The sequence below is a fragment of the Sabethes cyaneus genome, chromosome 2, assembly GCF_943734655.1.
Source record: "Sabethes cyaneus chromosome 2, idSabCyanKW18_F2, whole genome shotgun sequence".
Classification (NCBI taxonomy): Eukaryota; Metazoa; Arthropoda; class Insecta; order Diptera; family Culicidae; genus Sabethes; species Sabethes cyaneus.
In genome coordinates this window covers 163581194-163602844 of record NC_071354.1, presented here as the reverse complement: position 1 = coordinate 163602844, position 21651 = coordinate 163581194, and the positions used below count along the sequence as shown (strand labels likewise).

General features: G+C 38.7%; 1 protein-coding gene across 1 annotated transcript; it reads left to right on the top strand.

Moving 5' to 3' along the window:
- The first annotated feature begins 12432 nt into the window (after window positions 1-12432).
- On the top strand, window positions 12433-20524 carry LOC128734648 (sarcosine dehydrogenase, mitochondrial). Its single transcript, XM_053828935.1, has 7 exons — window positions 12433-12679; window positions 13846-15095; window positions 15155-15352; window positions 15415-15557; window positions 19444-19549; window positions 19609-20199; window positions 20258-20524. The coding sequence occupies exons 1-7, from the start codon at window positions 12529-12531 to the stop codon at window positions 20516-20518; spliced, it is 2700 nt and encodes an 899-aa protein (XP_053684910.1). The 5' UTR covers window positions 12433-12528; the 3' UTR covers window positions 20519-20524.
- Window positions 20525-21651: the final 1127 nt, after the last annotated feature.

Below are 21651 nucleotides of genomic sequence, written 5' to 3'. Positions count from 1 at the left end.
TATGTGACCTTGCAATCGATGGATAGGTGATGCGTAGACAGTCAAAATTCGCGACATACTTGGAGGATCTACCGCAAGGTAGATTTGGTCCTTTGCAGACCGATCGTCCATGAAGCCGGCGCAGTAGCTTTTAGGAAGCATTCAGTATTTCTCACGATCCAGTTTTTTGCCTTTCTTGTAAATAAGGCAAAACGGACTCATTTTTTCATACGCTCGCTCTTTTGACAGTCGCTCCGTATCTCACATTTTGGCAACCAATTGATGCAAATAGCTGACTAGTGACTAAGTTAAAGGTCCCTTCGGTGGGCGTGGCACATCTCCGTTGCTTGCTGCATCAGTGAAGTCTATTCCGTCACTGTGTTTCCGCTTTGAAACAAGGCCTAGATGCTACATTCCGTTATCGAAACTTGACCTTCTGTTTTTATACGACAGACTTCGCAACCAACAGTTAGAGTACAAGACAATTGCGGCGCCAGTGCTACGACCCTATTGACTCTAACAGTCTCTCCCAACCGATATTCGAACATTAATTACTTAAGTGTTTTGCTGTCCTAAGACAAAGCCTATTAAACAAGATTTCTATAGTTCACTCGATTGTAGGCTACCGCTCTCCAATTCCTCGGACACCGAGTACTCTCCGCCAGATGTCGCTCCACCTGGTCTAACCATCTTGCTCGCTGTGCTCCTGGTCATCTTGTTTCTACCGAATTAGAGGCAAACACCATCTTTGCTGGGTAGTTGTCCTGCATTCTTGCAACATGCCCTGCGCATCATATCCGTCCAGCTGTAGCCTCCTTTTAAATACATGGTTCGCTGTAGAGCTGTACGAGTTCACGGTCACGGTAGAGCATCGTTCATGTATCATGCCCGTAGAGAACAACCGGAGTGTCTTGTACAGGGTACACTTTGTTGGAGCTTAGTCTGCTCGACCGCTTGTGAAGCCCATCCATGTCCACATCATTCCATGCCATCGGCAAAGCAGACGAATCGACTTCCTGGGGAAGCTGTTCTCGTTCATGATTTTCCATAGCTCTTTCCGGTCGATGTCATCATATGCGACTTTGAAGTCAATGAACAAATGGTGCGTGGGAACTCTATATTCACGGCCCTTTTGAAGGATCTGCCGCAGTGTGAATATTTGATCCGTTGTAGACCGATCTTCAACGAAGCCTTTGATAAGTTCCCAAAAATCTGTTCGCAATTGGTGATCAGCGGAAAATGATTTGGAACAGCACTTTGGAGGCGGCATTGTGAAAAGTGATCGCTCGATAGTTCTCACCTCGGTTCTCACAGTCCAACTAGTCGCCTTTTTTGTAGATCGGGTAGACAACACCATCTTTCCACTCCTCCTGTAGCTGTTCTGTATCCCAAAATTTAACAATTAGCCGGTGCATACAAATGATCAGCTTTTCTGATTCCATTTTAATAAGCTCCGCTCCGATGCCATCTTTCCCAGCTCATTATTGTTCTTTAGCTGCATGATGGCCTCCTTAACCCCTATCGTTAGGGCTAGTACCTTTTCCCCGTTTATTCCACCGGTGAAATCGCTCTTCCCGCCGCCATAGTTCGGTCGTGTTCATCGAAGTACTGCTTCCATTCCATTTATCGGTCACGTCGCGATCGTCCGTCAGAATACTACCATTCAGATTATTATCCCGACACATTTCGGCTCGCGGCACAAACTCACATAGGCCTTTTTCGTCGCGTGGATCTATTCCGATTATTCTAGTCTGTCATTTCTTTTCTGTTCCAGTCCAGTCATTTGTGGTGGTAACTTGCAAAGTCTGCAACCAACCCCCTGTTTCGCCGGAGGACCAACGATGCTCGAAAGAGCCCTCCCCCAAGGTTGCTCGTATCCCGGTTGGTACCACAAGTAGGAATAGGAGTTCCTGAATAATAGGCTGTAAACCACAAGATTCGAACATACGACGACTGGCTCATTAGACCAGTATCGTACTTCGAGGTCAGCTGGGGAGGAGTGTTTCTGCCTCACGTCATTCAATAATTCATTTTTTTCCTATTATGGGCCCTATTCTGTGAGTATCGTCGATCAATTCGACTCAACTCAATAACTGTCGAGTGTAGGGTGCGGAGAGAATGGGCAGCTTAGGGCCTTATAACTTAGTTCCCAGCTTGGATAGTGAGAAACGATTTACGAACCTAGTAAGCGTTGCTTTAATGACCCTCCCTTTCCTAATTTCCGCTCTTACCGCTTCATGCCTTGTCGCACTTTGTTTGGATACTATAAAAACCTTTGACTTTATTACATTCTTTTACCGTTCCCTCCGTCTATTGGAAAGACTATCGTTATAAAAAATTAATTAACCTCGCCTCATTGTAAAGATCAAATCAACAAAACAGGGCATTGGTCTATTCATCATTGTTCTGCTTTCACCTTTAGATCACCATCGCCTCTCACGATCGTATGTTAAAAATTCCTCCATAACTATTTCTGCACATTTCTCGAGCAACATGTCATAGGTCTAATGTGCCAATGAGAGACCCTCTTTATGCCTCCTCTCTTAGGCATAACTCTGTGATAAAAATACACTTGAATGTATAAAACGGTTAGGGTCAGTCCCGGCGTAGTGGTTAGCATTCACGCATCTCACGCCGAGGTAAAAGGTTCAAATCCCAACCCTGCAGAAGTCACGAATAACCCAAGCTGGTTAAAGTGACTATAAAAAAATAAATAAAACGGTTGCTGGCGTTATTGACTAGCTAATGCTATAGCTAATCCTCAAGAAAAATTGGGTTGAAATGCGCTTATGCCGCCGTGACAAGGGTAGGAGAGAAGACGCAAAGAAAATCTCTCATTTGTACATTGAACCTTTTACATGTTGAGATACGAAAAGTTTTTGATAGAATTTTCGAGTTTCTTGAGAACAGTACAGTACTGCACTTAACCGAGTTCTTCGCCCTTTTTATCCAATATCCTTTTCGTCACTTGTCAAACCATTTGTTGCGTCAAACGTTCTCTCTTACTCCAACTGAGCTGAAGTGAGGCGGCTTAGAGAAATGACGCGTAGCTTTCGGAGACATCGGGTTGCATGAAGCGTGTTAGATTATACCGTGGCGGGCACCGGTATAGTGTGTTGTTTACAGGATAGCTTCTGGAAGGTCTTAGCCCCCATCACTTCCGAATCAACGTTAGCACCCTGATAAGTTGTGATATCGATAATGTCTGAAAAATGCTCAAAACGTCCATTTGTGATTCCGTCTGGCTGGGTGATCTCCAGCTGTAACGATGGCAGAGATGTTCTTAAAGGAGGCAAAAGTCGATTAGTCATGGACCGTTTTCGTCTTGGTAAATTATCGATCATCGTTTTGAATTCCTCTTGACCGACCTGAGCATTGTAGTTCTCATGATCATCTTGACATCGTGTCCTTCCTGGGTAGTGGTCGTCTTCCTGGACTCCCAATTGCGTGTAAAATTCGTCTAATCTCATCAATAGCACATTCAAGGTAATGTCTGTACACGTTAATAACGCTTTTCATAGTTGATTATAGTCACTTTGAAGCGTTGGGTTATTCGTGACTTCTGCAGATTTGATATCGGGTCCTCGACGTGACAGGCGTGAATGCTAACTAACCCTATTACACCGGGATTAACTTCGTTAATAATGCAAATATTGAAAAAATCAGCCCATAATCCTTAATCTGTTACATTCCCACCCGATCAACCGCTTCTCTACCTTGGCCATCACAATAATAGTTGGGACCGGCTCGTGTGTGTTGCCGCAACTTTGGTAGAACATAGATGGTATAACCATCCCTGTAAGTATATACCATCGTTCCTTTCCCACAATCCAACATATACCTCTCACAGCACTACGATGCCGAATTTGCGGCTCTTCACTTCTTCGAAATGCACACGGGTAGTTCTGAGAAAATTTAGCTACCGACAATTTCATGTTCCGAATTTCCAACACAAAATCCGTTGCGTCGCCAGGGTCCTTGTCGTTTGTTTCTACTCGAAGTACACTCAAGTCTCGTTTTAAGTCCACTATTGGGGAACGTAAAAGAAACGGTCGTAAAAAGAGAGGATGATAATTCAAAATTTGGATGTAAAAAATTTTGAACCAAAATTGCGAAGGAAATAAATGCGTTAGCATGTTAAAAATTTCTGATTATCCCTTTTCATTTTACTTTTAGAAACCTATAAATACATTATGAAATCTGGTAGTGGCTTGTTTACTTACTTCGATGGAAAATGGTTCATTGTCGGTATACAAATGTATGCTGCAGGTGACACCAAAGATCGAATCACTTACATCGGTGCAGTATCTTTGCAAATGTATATGGTATGGATAAAGCAAATCTTAAAGTACTACACGCACTCAAACATTGCCAAAACAAGTTAGCAAAACTTAATGTTTTAAAAGAACCATATAATAAGCTCTTTGTTGCAGGGTGTGATAGTCACAAAGGAATTGCCGGGAAAACATCCACTGATTCTTTTAAAGCATCTCAACCTACGGTAAGCTTGGTAGAGTCTCAACGTTCCTCTTCAAGAACCGTATGCCATGGAACGCTTATTAGTCACCGATTCGTGCTTACCACAGTAAAGTGTGCCCAAAAATCAAGTAATGTTTTACAATTCTTATTTCGTAAATTTATTCAATAAAACTGTCCTTCTCCACTGACGATAACTTACTACTTAACGACCACTGACGAAACGTGAACTAAAAAGGCTTCATTCATCTTTTTTCTCCTAATTGGTTTTACCCTTCTTCCACATATCAAAAAAAACCAACACGTGTTAATAATGTCAGTAATTATTATTATCATATTGTAATGGACGAGCAGTGAGGAAGCAGGGTTCAATTGTCAAGTGTGTATATGCTTTTTTTCTATTTTAGGTCGAGTTTTCATTCCATATAGTACTAACAGTTCTGAATGGTTCAATAACTTGACATTTCATTACGAAAAATGGGACAATAAGATAGCGCTCATAGAGCTAGACAGGGGTGTGAGGTAACAAAATAAGATAACTTTCGAATTAAATTAATTTGAATTAACATTCAAACCATATCTTTTTGTCAATATTTACCTAGTAATCCTAGCCAAGTGATGAGCTGTCTGTGGCATGAAAAACGAGAAAAATTATATGAATTTACAACACACATCGATCATCCTGGATCTTTTATCCATCTCGAAGGCATTCGGGTCCAGTATCGTTTAAGCACTCCACTGCAAGTAAAGTTTTATTGTTCCCGCTATCTGCATCTGGGCCAGTTTGCAATGGCTGGCGATGCAATAATCATTAAAGAAAATGGGATTGACGTTCGAGTCGTCGGCCTTTTGGACGAAAATTTGCAATGCGAATCCTGGGACTATTTTTACGAAAGACAAAAAACAGCCAAAGGAATTAATCTGGATAAGTATTTGCCGTGGATAGAGGATATTGCTGGCAGAAGACAATAGACCGGTAATAATCTTACCAAATACCAAGAAACACGTCAATTCGGTCAGCAGTAATAAATGATTAAGACTACCATTTGTGTATGTACGCATTTATGTATGTATGTGTGTGTGTATGTGGGGAAAGCAGCACCAGTTCAAGGTCCTGCCAATCTATCAGGAACTAATTTTTTAAATAGATTTTACACTAGGTAATGCTGTTGCAGACCAGCCAAAATGGGGTATGTGCACCCACAAGCAGAAGTACTATTATATCGAAAAAACAGTTTTGTCAGACACATTCTAAACTAAACTAGACTTTGGAACTGCAATAAAAGGTATGAAAAATAGGCAATCACTGTCTTCAGCAAAAATATTCAAATTAAAATGTTATGTAGGGTACTGTCGTTATCGTCGGACCACTGTTATGGTCGGGCTATCACGATTTTACAGTTTTAGTAACTCATTGTAAAACTTCTTACTGTGATAGCTTTCTTTTCACAATATTGTAAGTTTCAATCGTGTATTCAATACACCCGTACTGAATTCAGTTACTAAATCTTACAAGAAAAGTTTTCCAGGCGCAATGAACTTTTCTTTAAGAAGTAATTCATGAAATGCAATTATCGAGATAAATTTTGAAAATGTATGAAGTGTGTTGTGCTGCACACGAAGACTATAGAAAAATCCCCTCCAGTAAGGTGTTTGGGAAGGCTAAGGTGAAATACTAGAAAAGCGCTATTTGTAAAGGTCGGGCCACTTGATTAGTTCTGGTTGGGTCACCATAATTTTAAGCGCAGAAGTGCAATAATCGCTAGAGAATGTCGGTCACGTAAAATGTGATGAAATAAAGCAAAATTAATACGATAAAAACCTAGATTTTTGTTGTTTTTTTTTTCATTGTAGTTGTACACTTCGGAAAAGGCGCTTGTAGCAATATTGATTTTACAAGATCGCCAAAATTTCGCAAAAATGCAAGTTAAAATAATGTATTTGTTATTCACGGAATTCATTCTTTTCATGTCTCTATATAGAATTTCAATACGTATGTCTTAGATTTTCTGCGGTGGCCCAACCTGTATAACATGGCCCGACTATGACAACATTTTTTGTCTTCACCTAAAACCTATAACTTTTTTATTTTTCAAGCAATCACTTCAAAACTTTCCGGAAATATACCTTATTCCTAGACCTTTGCAACGATGTATTTAGGTTTCCAAAAATCCTTTTGAAACGAAAGTTATGGGCGAATTCCAAAACGTGGCCCAACCACGACCACATTCCCCTACACTAAAGTCGCTTTTTGCGCAGCTTGTTTTTTACGCGAATGTCGGAATTCAGAATTCTTCGTAATCGGTAACCCACATACACATTAACTGTCTATCACTGGAGAAGATTACAAGTAATACTCGAAGTAAATAATTGAATTTGAAGTCGTTACCATTCTTTAGTTCCATTATAATATCACGTGCATAATTTGCTCCTATCTTGTAATTTCCCACTAGTAAAGTATTCATTGAAGGATATGATGATTGTTGCAAGGATAATAGTTTATCATATCTAACCCTTTATTATTTACTGAGCGATTAGGGCGCTATATCTCTATATACATATTTGCGTTCGTATCTGTTTATCAACCTAGGGACTATAAGCTCCAAGAAATATTTTATTGGTTTTTCTCTGCCTGGCTGTGAACTAATTAGAAATCATAAAAATCGTCAAGAATTTGGTATTATTTGGCAAAAGTCAATGTTTTACCTTTGTTATACTATATAACAAAGGTTTGGGAATTGGTTGAAAAACACGAAGTTGATCCGAGGCCCGGAGGACCGTGTCACATATACCAATCGATCAGGTTCGACGAATGAGCAATGTCTCTCTCTCTCTCTTTCTCTCTCTCTGTGTGTGTGTGTGTGTGTGTGTGTGTGTGTGTGTGTGTGTGTGTGTGTGTGTGTGTGTGTGTGTGTGTGTGTGTGTGTGTGTGTGTGTGCTTCAATTTTCTATCGCCAAAAATAAGCAAAAATGTGAAAATTACGTGACACGATTTTCTCCGGAACCACACAACCGATTTCAGCTCTATTGGTTTCATTTGGCAGGTAAACATAGCCGGATAGATCACTATTGAATGATTTTTTGATTGGACGTTTAATTTGAAAGTTATGAGCAATCGAATACACCACACCAAAATTAACAATAATTTATAATGATTTTGATCAAGATAATTTATCAAATTTCAATTATTGTAATATCAAACGAGAAGTTTTGACACTACGAATAATATATGGGTCATTACATGGGAAATTTTCAGTCAATTTTTTTTTCTCTTTGGAATTTTTTTTATGTTCTTTGTTAAAAAAAATCGACACGTGTTTTTTTATTTCGATTTTACTGTTGGAATTCGCAAAATATGATTTTTTTAAAGTATTGTAATCCGAAAAAATCACTATTTTTTAAATGCTGATTGTAAACATAGTCTGTAATATCAAAAAATGACTTTCTACCAGATGTGTTGACTATTCCACTAGCTTTCAAAATTGGTATACCATATCTCCTCTCGATTGTTTTTCAATAGTGCATTTTTATAAATAATTGCATTTTTTTTCAAAGTTGGAACTTTTTTTTCTCAATTTTTTTTATTTTAAAATATTTGCTGATCTTTCTCGAAGAAGCATACAAAATTTGGAAATGGAGAAATGAAAACTCTGGAAACCAAAGCATTTTTACAAGCTTACGTTGTTAAGGGCCAAACTGCCCATAAATGACAAATTGGCTAATATGCCACCGACATGAACTTGAGAAAAATGAAATTTTATTACTTTTGTCTGTAAAAATTGTTTTACGCGGTAATGGCAACCTGTTTAATGTGCATATTACCCCTCGTGCACGCCGAAGCCACACCGTTGAGTCAAACAGCGATAGATGTGGCCAAATTCCCTCCGCCGGACGTTTTTAACGCAGTAGCCAATTTTTCATTTATAAACACAAGTAGAGTTTACAATTCGGGAGCAAATTTGGCTAACGTCCATACGTTGTGAATTATTTCGTGTTAGTGAGTCTACAAAATGGCTTTGAACTACCTAAAACAATACGGAAGCACAAGTGAAGACGAAACAAGTAATCCGTGCACCCCGGACAAGTTGCCAACGAAGCGTGTGCTTCAAGCGCTTGAAGCCAGAACGAAGAAGCAGTTGCTCCATGCCGTCATTAATGGATGCTGCGAATCCTGCCGTCTTGATTGTAAAAAAAAGATACAATGTGAAAAAATAACCAGATTCGATCCAAAAACCATGCGATTGCTAACCTTACGTCTGAAACCACCGCACCACATGATCAGTTTTAATGTGTGATGGAAAAATGCGAAATAAGAATACATCGGTTGCTGCGTATGCGGTTTGAAATCATGATGGATATTAGCCAACTTCTCATTTATTTTGGATATTAGCCAAAATTGTTTCACGTCCTGTGCCTCCAAAAATACATTTTTTTACAATCGGCTTCCGTGGGAACATTGGTTGGAGCAAGGTGAGTTAAAATAGGTGATCTAGTTTTCATAGTTTGTAGAACAGAAGTGCGCGGAACGATTGGTTAGCAACCAACGACGTTGTTTATACATTCAACAGTTTCCGCTTTGAAAATTTCGGTGATCGTCAAGGGTTACCCAGCGGGGGTGAAAAACAAATTTGAACATCAGAAAACCTCTCTTGACTAACCTTGGGTTGGAGTGTATGCTATCATGTGATATTATGATCTCAATTTTGGAAAAAATAGCATATTAGCCAATTTTTCATTTATGGGCAGCAAACAGAATGCTGCGTCAACGCGTCCGTCTGCGTTATTCTAACAGATTTTTAATGGGTTTACTGTCAAATTGACGCTGACGGATGCGTTGACGCAGCATTCTGTTTAGGCTTTTATCCACCGGCTGCCATGTCTACGTTACTAAAGGCGGAAAACAAAATTCCACTATTATAGGAATATTTTCCACTATTAGAGGACTGTACTACTGTAGGAGCACAGACTAACGTCAAGAAAAGCAATTTTTTGGATATATTAACCAACAGAATAGTATAATTTTGGTATATGTTTAAAGGCAACATTATGACGCCCCATATTGTCATATAGTTCAATTGGAAGCTGATAAATTTAGCAAACAAATTGTCTCTAATACTATCCCCCGGCATAATCCCACTATTACTGGAGCATCTACCGTACTCTGGTTGTATAATTCTATATCTAAAATTTTGACCATTATACCTTAACAGTAACAACACACAAACACACAACAACCCCTTTGAGTGACAATTTTGTCACTTAAGAAGGTAGGATTATTAGCCAAGGAATAATATTTTAAGAGCAGTTTACTGTTGCTAAATATGTTGCATATATGGTATTACTTTGCATATTTTCCTTCAGTTTCGGTAGGTGAAAATTTTCTTTCTTTTAAAAGTATACGTTCATAAGATAAAAAATCTAAGAATAATTTTACGAAAAACCAAAATACATTTATCTCGATTGACAAAAATGCGTTTAACCGTTATGTGTTCGACAAAAAAAACACCTTTAAGTGCTCGACAAGGGTACCCGGGTACCCACAAATTGAAACGCTTGTAACTTTGGCGATTTTTGACCGATTCGGACACTTTTACCACCAAAAGATTCAGGAACTTATCGACTTCCAGTGTGGTTATAACAGAGCCGGAAGTGGTTCATCTGGCTCCCGGAAATCCGGCAGTCCGAGGATGTGTTCCGGAATTAAAGCACTTTTTATATTTTTGGATGTAATTATAGTAATATGGGTGTCCAAAGTTCTTCCAATTACTCCGAAAGGTCATTCTTCATTGTTTTAAAACAATACAATGATATATCCTCGGAATGGCCATTCTGCGACAAGTTCCCGTGGGACCTCCTGTGGCCATAAAACTGTTTGGTTTGCAACACTGGCAATATGGGTGTCTAAATTCATGAAATTACTCCAGAAGGTCATTTTTCATTATTTTGATTCTCTCTGATGATTTTGCCACGGCATGGCCATTCCGGAACATATTCCCGTGGGGCTTCACAGTTGTCCAAAACCAAAAATATGTGCGCATTAGAGTTTTGAGTGGGAAAACTTGATTTTAGGTTTATGGAACCTTTGGGAGAGTTTCTTGAAATTAAAAGTTCTATCGTATGGTGAAATTCAAATTTTGAATAATCCCCCTAAAAGTGAAATAAAAAATTTATTTTTCTGCAGCTTCAATATAACACATTGATGAGTTCTGCAAAGTTTTAGAGCATATTATTACAAGAAATTTTGCTGACGACCGTAACCTTCTATCTCTTCAGCGAAGATAGAAAAATCCTATTTCTTAGATGTGAATCGTCAAAATCAGTTTTTCTATTTTAGCTTTTTTTGTAGTAGTTGTATGACTTTTTCAGGTTTTATAAAGTTGCACAAATAGCAAAGATACACAGCTTTGCCAAATGTAGTATACCTCTATCTTTGCTTGTTTAGGAACTGTAAAACTTTTGATATAAAAAAATACCCTAATTTTGATCCCCAATTACGCGACTATGCGCAGACGGATACACATGAAACTTCCTGACTTTTTGTAGTTTTTTATTTAGTTTCAGATTTATGTAATGTAATTTGTATCTGTTTGCGCATAGTTGAGTAATTCGGGGTCAGAATTAGGGTATTTATTATAACAAAAGTTTTACAGCTCCTAAACAAGCAAAGATAGAGGTATACTACATTTGGCAAAGCTGTGTATCTTTGCTATTTGTGCAACTTTATAAAACCTGAAAAAGTCATACAACTACTACAAAAAAAGCTAAAATAGAAAAACTGATTTTGACGATTCACATCTAAGAAATAGGATTTTTCTATCTTCGCTGAAGAGACAGAAGGTTACGGTCGTCAGCAAAATTTCTTGTAATAATATGCTCTAAAACTTTGCAGAACTCATCAATGTGTTATATTGAAGCTGCAGAAAAATAAATTTTTTATTTCACTTTTAGGGGGATTATTCAAAATTTGAATTTCACCATACGATAGAACTTTTAATTTCAAGAAACTCTCCCAAAGGTTCCATAAACCTAAAATCAAGTTTTCCCACTCAAAACTCTAATGCGCACATATTTTTGGTTTTGGACAACTGTGAAGCCCCACGGGAATATGTTCCGGAATGGCCATGCCGTGGCAAAATCATCAGATAGAATCAAAATAATGAAAAATGACCTTCTGAAGTAATTTCATGAATTTAGACACCCATATTGCCAGTGTTGCAAACCAAACAGTTTTATGGCCACAGGAGGTCCCACGGGAACTTGTCGCAGAATGGCCATTCCGAGGATATATCATTGTATTGTTTTAAAACAATGAAGAATGACCTTTCAGGGTAATAGGAAGAACTTTGAACACCCATATTACTATAATTACATCCAAAAATATAAAAAGTGCTTTAATTCCGGAACACATCCTCGGACTGCCGGATTTCCGGGAACCAGATGAACCACTTCCGGCTCTGTTATAACCACACTGGAAGTCGATAAGTTCCTGAATCTTTTGGTGGTAAAAGTGTGCGAATCGGTCAAAAATTGCCAAAGTTACAAGTGTTTCAATTTGTGGGTACCCGGGTACCCTTGTCGAGCACTTAAGGGGTAAAAAAATTCGAAGCCCCCCCATTCCACCTCCTTAAGTGCTACATGAAAACTTATTTTATGAAAAGTTGCAATTTAACTAGTTCTTAGATGTCACAGAGTTTCAGTATCCTTGATCAAAGAAAACTTTAGAATTTCGTACTTTGAAAGCTGAAAAGGTACCCGGGTACCCTGTCGAACACATAACGGTTAAAAAAAGTCTCTGCTTTTAGTAGTCGCGATTACCAAGCGTTCGCTAAGAACAGTTAAACCTGCGTGCTTATCAGGAACTTACTCGAAGGCTGCCATCTATCGGCAGGATGCTGAACGCCTGAGATTTTGATTTGAAGTATTTGCACGATTGTGCATCATTTCAGCTTGTTCAGTTTACAGCTGAGCCTCCTCTGAATTGGTCACGTTTAACGCTCTTCTTAGTGACTTAGCATAAGGTGCAGAAAATTTAATTAAAAGGGCAGCTGACAAGTTGGTTATAGTTTGGTTACAATGTTTCGACTACATAAACGATCGTTAGAAAATCTGAAAGTGCAATTATCAAAATCGAAAGGAATTCTGAGCAGCCTTGGTTCTAGTTTATCGCAGCGGAATTTGTCTTCTGGAACGAAACTACCGGAGAGTGCTGATGTCGTAATAATTGGTTAGTATAATATGAAGTACTAAAAATTAATTCTGTGGTAAGACATTATATGTAAATAGCGACGGAAAACATAAAGCAGTTAAATAAAACAAATAGTATATTATTTTGATCCAAATCTACATGGAAACATGCCGTCTGCTGCGTTATCCATGCAATGTTTACGCAAGTTTGAATCGATTGACGCGCAAATCTAGTAAACATTAATTTTAAAATTAATCGTAATATTTCGGTGTTTATCATTTTTTGCATCATTTCATTTGATAGCGTGATTTTTCACATAAAAACCACATGTTGATTTTGTATAGAGAATATATAAGTACCTAGGTAATCTAATAAGGACATTCTCTACTTCACACTGATTATTTGCATGTGCTCTTTTTGATAATATAGAGTCAACGATGAGAAGCCAGCTATAGCGAAATAAAATTCAAAACTGAACTGATTTGTCCCAGTTCGTTCAATATTAGTTTTGCACAAAAATACATTTACTCCTTCCATGAGAAAATAAAAATAGATTGACCAGTGCAACAAAAAAATTGCAAACTGAAAAGTTGAGTTGAGTTTCTTTTTTTGAATCGCTTTTTGAATCGCATTTTGACCAAAGCTACTGATTTTTGCAAATATTTTACTTCTTTTTTTTAATACACCTAAACACCTTGTGGTAAACAGTAAACATATTTGCATTGTAAGTGATCTTTTTAAGTCGAATGCAGCTCATAAAAGCTGCGACAAACTTCGACTTGGTTTCTAGAGTATTGGCCGCGTGCCATGCCTTGGTTCTTTTTTTCCTCACTCATCAAACTGTATGACAGGATACCAGCTTAAAGAAAATTTATTTGGATCGCATTTCAAATGAAACTGAAAGTACTAATCTTCGCTGCCGACTAATGAAAACACAAACCGTCGGCTATCAACACGGAGTTCCGATAACCTTTTCAAACTTGCGCTTTGCTTCGTGAGTTTCTTAGCTTTTCTAGATGACGCTGGTTGCGGCATAAAAATCGCTGAATCGACACTATTATCTGCAAAGGTCAAATCCCCCGTTAAGTGGACCGTTGGGGACAGCACGAATTTTGTTATTATTTATTTCAGCAGCCATTGGAGCTTCCGCTTGCAAACAATTTCGTAGGTGATAGTCAACGATGCCTCATGTTTATTTTCAACAGGTGGAGGTTCTGCCGGGTGCAATACATTGTACCAGTTGACGCAACGAGGTATACGAGCGGTTTTGCTGGAGAAAGCCAAGCTAACTGCTGGTACAACCTGGCATACCTCAGGATTAGTGTGGAGTTTGCGTCCCAATGATGTAGAAATCAATTTATTGGCATCTACACGAAATCTCCTGATGACCTTAGAAGAAATATCTGGACATAATTCTGGATGGATTAACAATGGAGGATTGTTTATTTCACACTCCGAAGAAAGACTTCAAGAGTATAAGCGTTTATCAACGCTTGGAAAATGTTTCGGAGTTGAAAGTCAAATATTGACCCCCGATGAAGCGCAGAAACTATTTCCAGCTTTAGACACAGCAGCATTTACCGGTGCATTGTATTCGCCTGCCGATGGGGTAGTAGATCCTGCCATGATGTGCACCGCCCTGACAAGGGCAGCAACCGCAAACGGTGGAGTAATAGTAGAAGATTGCCTAGCCAGCAAGATTGTGACAGGGGAAAATCTTTTCGGTATAAAAGATGTCAGGGGCGTTGAAACCAACAAAGGCATAATACGTACTAATACAATTGTTAACGCCACCGGCGTTTGGGGCAAGGATTTAATTGAACCTCTCGGGGTTTATTTGCCTTTGATTCCTATGAAACATGCCTACGTCATTTCTGAGACAATGGACAACATCCATCAACAAATACCTAATATTCGTGATCACGACTATTCCATATATTTCCGCATTCAGGGAAAATCAATTTCTATGGGTGGTTACGAAAACAATCCGGTCTTACTGGATAAGGTCCCAACTGATTTCCACTTCGGCCTGTACGATCTAGATTTTACCATTTTTGATACCCATATACAAGGAGCGGTCAAGCTTTGCCCGGATTTCGGTAAAGCAGGAATTAAGAGTACCGTTTGTGGGCCTGAATCGTTTACTCCTGATCACAAACCGCTGATGGGACCAGACCCGATCGTTAACGGGTTGTTCCATAATTGTGGATATAACTCGGCCGGTATGATGTTAGGAGCTGGATGTGCTGAACAGCTAGCGCAGTGGATTATAAATGATAGGCCCGATTTGCACATGTTCGCCTACGATGTTCGACGTTTCAGTCCCAAGCAGAGGAAAGCGCTTAATTGGGCGACGGAAAGGAGCCATGAAGCTTACGCAAAGAATTACAGCATTGTCTTTCCTTATGATCAACCACTTGCCGGTAGAAATTTCACAGTTGATCCGTTCCATAAGGTATGTGTTTCTAAACTAATAAACCAATTGATTCGCTAACTGAGAAAAACATATTTTAGCAAATGATTCAGTATGGTGCTGTGATGGAAGAAAAGCACGGTTGGGAGAGACCTGGTTACTTCCTTTCCGAAGATACAGTAGTTGTACAACCGTACGATTGGTACGGATATTATGATTACCCGAAGAATACCAACACGAACTACGAGGAGACATTGAAAAAAGATTACACATTTGGTTTTCCCCAGCATCACGATTTGGTAAATCTGAAATGGTAAATAACGTCTGCAAAATCTAAAGCTAAAATTGGATTTTTTTGTAGATTGGTGAGGAAGCTCTCACCTGTCGCAATGATGCGACCCTCTTCAACCTGAGCTACTTCTGCAAACTTTTCCTTACCGGTAGCCAAGCAAAAGAAGCTGCTGAGTGGATCTTTACAGCAGATTTGAACAAACCTGTCAATAAGTAAGTATAATTTCCCATGTTTCGTTATATCATTTAGTCGTCCATTTTATTTATCTGACATATGAAATGTTAGTCTTTTCATGTTTAATGCATCAGTTTTCAATTTCGATTCAATTTTTCAAGCGTAAAATAAAATTAATTACGTTGGCCAACTAATAGCGAAAAATAACAATTAGGAGAGATGCATTAGCCTTCGCCCCCTCACCAACCACCAACCATAAATTTGGAAAAATCCAAACTAAGCTACCTAAACTCTCACAATTCTTTGGAAATTTGGTTCTAGGGGGCGAAATATAATTTACCCTAATAACAATTGGCTGCTCTAAACTTGGACCAAAAGTGACATATTTACAATTAACATTTCCATTCGATATGGCCGGATATGTCATTTTATAACATTTAGTTTGATTTAGTTATTGACTTAGCAATTAGCAGCAATTTTTTTTTGTTAGATTATAGTCACTTTAACAGCTTATGTCATTCGTCACAGAAGTCACAGGGTTGGAATTTGAACCCGGGTCCTCGGCGTGAGAGGCGTGAATGCTGACCACTACGCCGGGACTGACCCCAACAGCAGCAATTACTAAAAGTAGTTTAGGTGCAAATTTATAAATTATTTTCAGGGTTAGACAATTTCAAATACTTCAAACAGTCACAAATTTCGAATACTTCAGAATGTTCGTAAATGAATACTGCTGCAAGGAGAAAATACGTACATAACCGTATTCATTACAATGCACAGTGGTCTAAACAGCAAAATACGTGATCGTGTGATATTGCGCCGAAACGTGAAGTTTTTCGCTTGAACAAATAAACTTAAGTTAGTTATTTGGAAGCTTTTCCCTTATTAATTGCGTCAAATATTTTTAAGTCTACATTCATTTTCCACTCGAAAATAGGCGAAAAAATTGCTGGTAACTTAACTTGTTAGAAAGAGATTGTCAACGTAAACAAAATTATACTGTTTTAAAGGGTTTGTCCACGAATAAAGCTTCATAGATAATTTCCATGCCGAGATGTAAGTATGGTGTCTTTGGCAAAGATGTTTGTATTGATATTTAATACAACTTTGCCGAAAGTACCACACCTGTATCTCGAATATACGAGAAAATAAATTTCGTATCTCACTTTAAAGGGAATTAATCACCCAAAGATTTCTCTCACAAGAAGGGGCTTGTTGTACCAAGAAATGTTCCTAAAGACACTACATGCAAAAAACTTCACGTTTCGGCGCAATATCACACGATTACGTATTTCGCTGTTTGGACCACTGTGCAATGGTCTTCATACGGCGAAGAATGAATTTCTTAAGCAATTGCACCTTATTGGTCTGCTTAAAAGAAATTTATTATTTTTGCACCAACATCCTACATTTTAACTGTTTACCTTAGATAAAATTGTTAACAAATATATATTTAAATTGCTATGCAAATTTATCTTGCTTCAGATTCAACTCGAAAATATTATAAATTGATTACATGAATATCGATTAAACTCGACTGAAAAATATACTGATTGTCTGAAAAACTCCAGAGAAGATCCATATCTAAGGCCACTAAAATTTTTCACCTCATTTGAATGTTCTATTCTTCCTCTTTACAGACCCGTGTCGTTTGTTATTTATTTCACAGCAAATTTAGGAAATAATACATGATAAAAATGCAAAGGTTTACTAATAAATTAACTTTTCTGAAAACTATCTGGCCCCTTGGCGGACGGGTGTATTGCATTCCTATAAAAAATGCTTTTCTCAATTTTTGAACCACGTTAATTCCGTAGCAGTAGTGATACCGTTGTACCTCCAGTTAGCTTCGGGTACGATGCTTGGCCAGACAAGCCAGTCGTCGTATGTTCAAATCTTGGCTGGGCGGTGCTGCTATAGAGTTAGTAGGATCGTTGCACTAGCCCCGTAATTGCCCTGTAGTGTAAGAACCTGGTGCGAAATTACTCAGTGTTCTATTAAAAACAAATACACTTAAGTCTCTTTTTGCACTGTTTTATAATCTACTTACAAACGAGCCCGAAGTGATCGACAGGTGGAATTTGGTGAAATTGCAGAAGGAGGCGGAAAAATAGATAGGAAGATAGTAATATTCCAGCACCTGATCTCCAAGAAGTCAAACGAGAAATCAAGTTACTAAAGAGAAAGACCAACAAAGCCGGTGGTAAGGACCCCCTGTCGGCAGAGCTTTATAAACGTGGCCGAAAAACGGACGGCGGGCTTCATGAGGGCTCGCACAACTACGGCCAAATTTTTACCATCCGATCTTACAGAAATGCCAGGAGTACAACGTGCCCACACATCACATATTTATTGATTTCAAAGCAGCATAAGATACAGTCGATCAAAACCAGCTATGGTAGATAATGCACGAACACGGTTTTGCGGATAAACAGACGCGACTGCTCAGAGCTACATTGGACGGAGGGATGTATTTCGTGCGTAACTCGTGGACACTCTCGACTCGCTTCGAGACGCGACGAGGGTTGAGACAAGGTGACGAATTATCCTGTGTGTTGTTCAACGGCGCTCTTAGGGGGTGATCTGACGAGCGAGTATCGAAACGAGAGGCACGATTTTCACGAAGGGTAGCCAACTCCTAGGCTTTGCAGATGACTTTGATATCATAGCCAGGAACTTTGTGACGGCGGAAACAATCTACGCCAGACAAAAAGCGGAGTCTAGAAGGATATAGGGCTAAAAATAAATACGGCGAAGACCAAATCCATGAAAGAAAGAGGCTCAAAGGAAACAAACATATTAAAATTATATGTCGGCAGAATATTTTTTTTGGCGAAAGAACAGGCAAATAGGCTGAATTTAGAAACATGCTGAAAATACCCTCCCGTACCCTATAAAGGTAGCACCAGTGAGTATGTCAATACTGTTCACGGTAAAAAACGGATTTTCTGAAAATGTTTGCCTGTCGCATAGGGGTCATTCCAGGTGAAGTCGAATGAACCGAGAAAATGTTCAAACGTGTAATCGACGTTGTCAAACTTAAACCACAGACAAACAGACGGGACACTCGCGTTAATTCCATCGTCCAATCAAAAACTAGTCATTTTTCAAAAAAGCATGTTTCGCAACATGGCCACACCGCGGCGCGCGAGTGTTGCTTCGAGTTTTCAGTATAAAACCATACAAATGTAAAAACCCTACAGCATGAAACCCTGCAAATGAAAGCTACTCCGCGACATGCATAACAGACGGTGCTAATGTGCAAGCGAAATGTGTAGGACGATGGTTTTTAAAGGATTTTCTTCTAAGTGTCGTGTCAGTTCGTCAGTGCTTAAACCAAATTTTGCTATATTGCTCGTTTCAGGTCAATAAGAAAAAATCCTAAGTTTGGTGCCGATTGGAACTTCCTCGATCAATGGGAGTACCTCCATTTTTAAAAAGAAAAGATTCGTTTTTGTTAAATTAACTTATTCTCTTTAGCTTCTAAATTCGGTTAGAAAACTAAACTTGTATTTTTCTCTTAATGAGTACAATTTTATATCAAAATCAAAATTATATTTTCTTGAAGCAGTGAGTCTCTATGCAATGTAAAAATACTTTTTGCTATCGTAAAAGCATATACCGCATACAAAGTTTTTTCTTACAGTGTTGCCAACTTTCTAGTTGGCCAACTTTGTAGTTCTAGACTGCACAAGGTTCCGACAAATCGTGTAGAATGACCCATATGACGAAGGAATGTGGAATCGAAATTCAGGTTGAAAACACAAGGTCTCAACACGCAATATAATTTAGAATACACATAAATCTTTTATCCATGAGTAAAAGCACGAATGCCTATATTTTCCATTTTCCTTCGAAAATGTTGACCATGCTGCAAGATAAACCTGATATTAAAACACTTTCAATTGGTGCTTCTTTTTCCAGGACTATATACACTTGCGCTTTAAATAAACGCGGGGGTGTTGAGTCAGATGTTACGGTCAGCATTGTCGAGTCAGGACAAGGAGAACTTCACGATCCTATTTTCAAAGTATGTGCAAATCTCTAGTATTTGAATATCGATTAACAATATTGCAAAAAAAATTACAGGGTCGTGGATATTACATCGTGGCCGGGGGAGCTTCTGCGTACCACACCAAGTCACACATTTGGGCAGCTATCCAGGATAAAGCGCTGAGAGCAGTTGTTTCCGATCACACCGATGAGCTTGGAGTTCTTTCTATACAAGGACCAAAAAGTCGTGAAATTTTACAGAAAATTACAGACTTTGATCTAAGTGACAATGAGCGATTGCCACCGAACTCCAACGCAGTGTTAAGCATAAAAATCAATCCGTTCTACTCATGCAGTGTTAGAGTTTTGCGGGTTAGTTTCGTTGGAGAACTCGGCTATGAGCTCCATATTCCCGCAGAAAACTGCAATGACGTGTATAACGCGTTGATGAAGGCCGGCTATAAAGATGGATTGCGAAATGCGGGTTTTCGTGCACTATATTCCCTTAGCAGCGAAAAAGGTTACCACCTGTGGGGAAATGATCTACGCTCGGACGATACACCAGTCGAGGCAAATCTTGAATTCACATGCCGGAAACGTGGTGATTACCAAGGTCGGGTGGTCGTCGATAGGCAGTTGCAGAATGGTGTCAACAGAAAGCTGGCATTTTTCACCCTCAACGAACAGGTAAAAACTTTTAATTGTATAAAAATAACTGTTGACTAGACTTTTAATGAATTTGTAGGTTCCGATTTGGGGATTAGAAGCTGTTTACCGGAACGGTGAAGTGATAAGCCATCTGCGAAGAGGTGAGTACGCCTATACATTACATAAACCGATCGGCCAAGCATATATAACAAGAAAGGATGGAGATTTTGTAACAAATGAGTACATCAAAAGCGGCCGATACCAGATCGAGGTTATGGGCAAACTGTACAACGCGGAGTGCCACCTCAGAAGTCCATTTGACCCGAAGGGCGAACGGATACTAGGCATTTATAAATAAATTTTATTACAGTACTACATTTTTTACGATTTCATTTTAATCCCGATTAGTTCCCAGTAAAAGTCCATCGGACATTGCGAGGTCGTAAGTGTAGAAATTTATAGCATGTATTCTTGTAAATGACACCTAATACCTAGGTTCAAGATTTATGGAAGGAAAATTTATGACCACACCACTACTTTCTTTGCTCTTGAAAGTGCGAACAGATTAACCACAAATTTGTTGAAACTCGATTCCGCACGGGTGAAAGGACAAAACCTTTCGAGAGGTCGTGCGCTTGCAATAGTATTAGGCAAGGACGGTGCAGGAAAACAAAACAAAACGCTAAATGCTCGGAAAAGGGACTGTGATGGCACTTCAAAATGCAACCAAACATAGGCGTAATACGATCCCTTCAACGCGCGGTTGTCTCACTCCATTTCCCATAGTAGATTTTTCCAACCACGAGTGGAAAACATTCAAATGGTCTAGACCCTTTTTGTAGTACGTAAGTTTTACGTTGAAAAAAAAAACAGCATAATAAATTATGCTTAATTTGTCAAAGTATGTTCAGAGCCCGTTTCGCGGCAGCGACACGCGACTCCTAAAGCCTCTCGTCACGAATGGATCAACGATATTTATGTAGTGAAACCCAATAAATATTTTGGAACGTACGATCAAAACGGAATAAGAACTATTTGAAATCTAGAGGCGTTTGCCTGTTACCTGATAACAATTTCTGTTTACAGAAACGCCCAAATTGTATGTATGTCTATGCATAAACAATAAATTTACTAAGGTGAGAAAACAAGATGTTACAAACAACTGAACATAGCACTTAATTTTATTATAAGCCTGAGAAAATAAAAATCAAATTTACCGTCAAAGAAAGATGATCCTTTAAAACCAACTCCTTATTGCTTTTCAATCGTTTTCAGGGCTTAGTCGTACTAACTTCAAATATAATTCAATCAACAATGTTATTATACAGAAGCATTAAAAATAAAGCATAATTCAAAAAGAAAAAATTCGACCTTGGCCAACCCAATACATGATTTAATCCAACCCGGTGACTGTAACCAAAATTTCACTATTTATTCTCACCAGAAACCCAGAAACAGGAAAACTCTAAGTCATCTTGATTCACATTGATT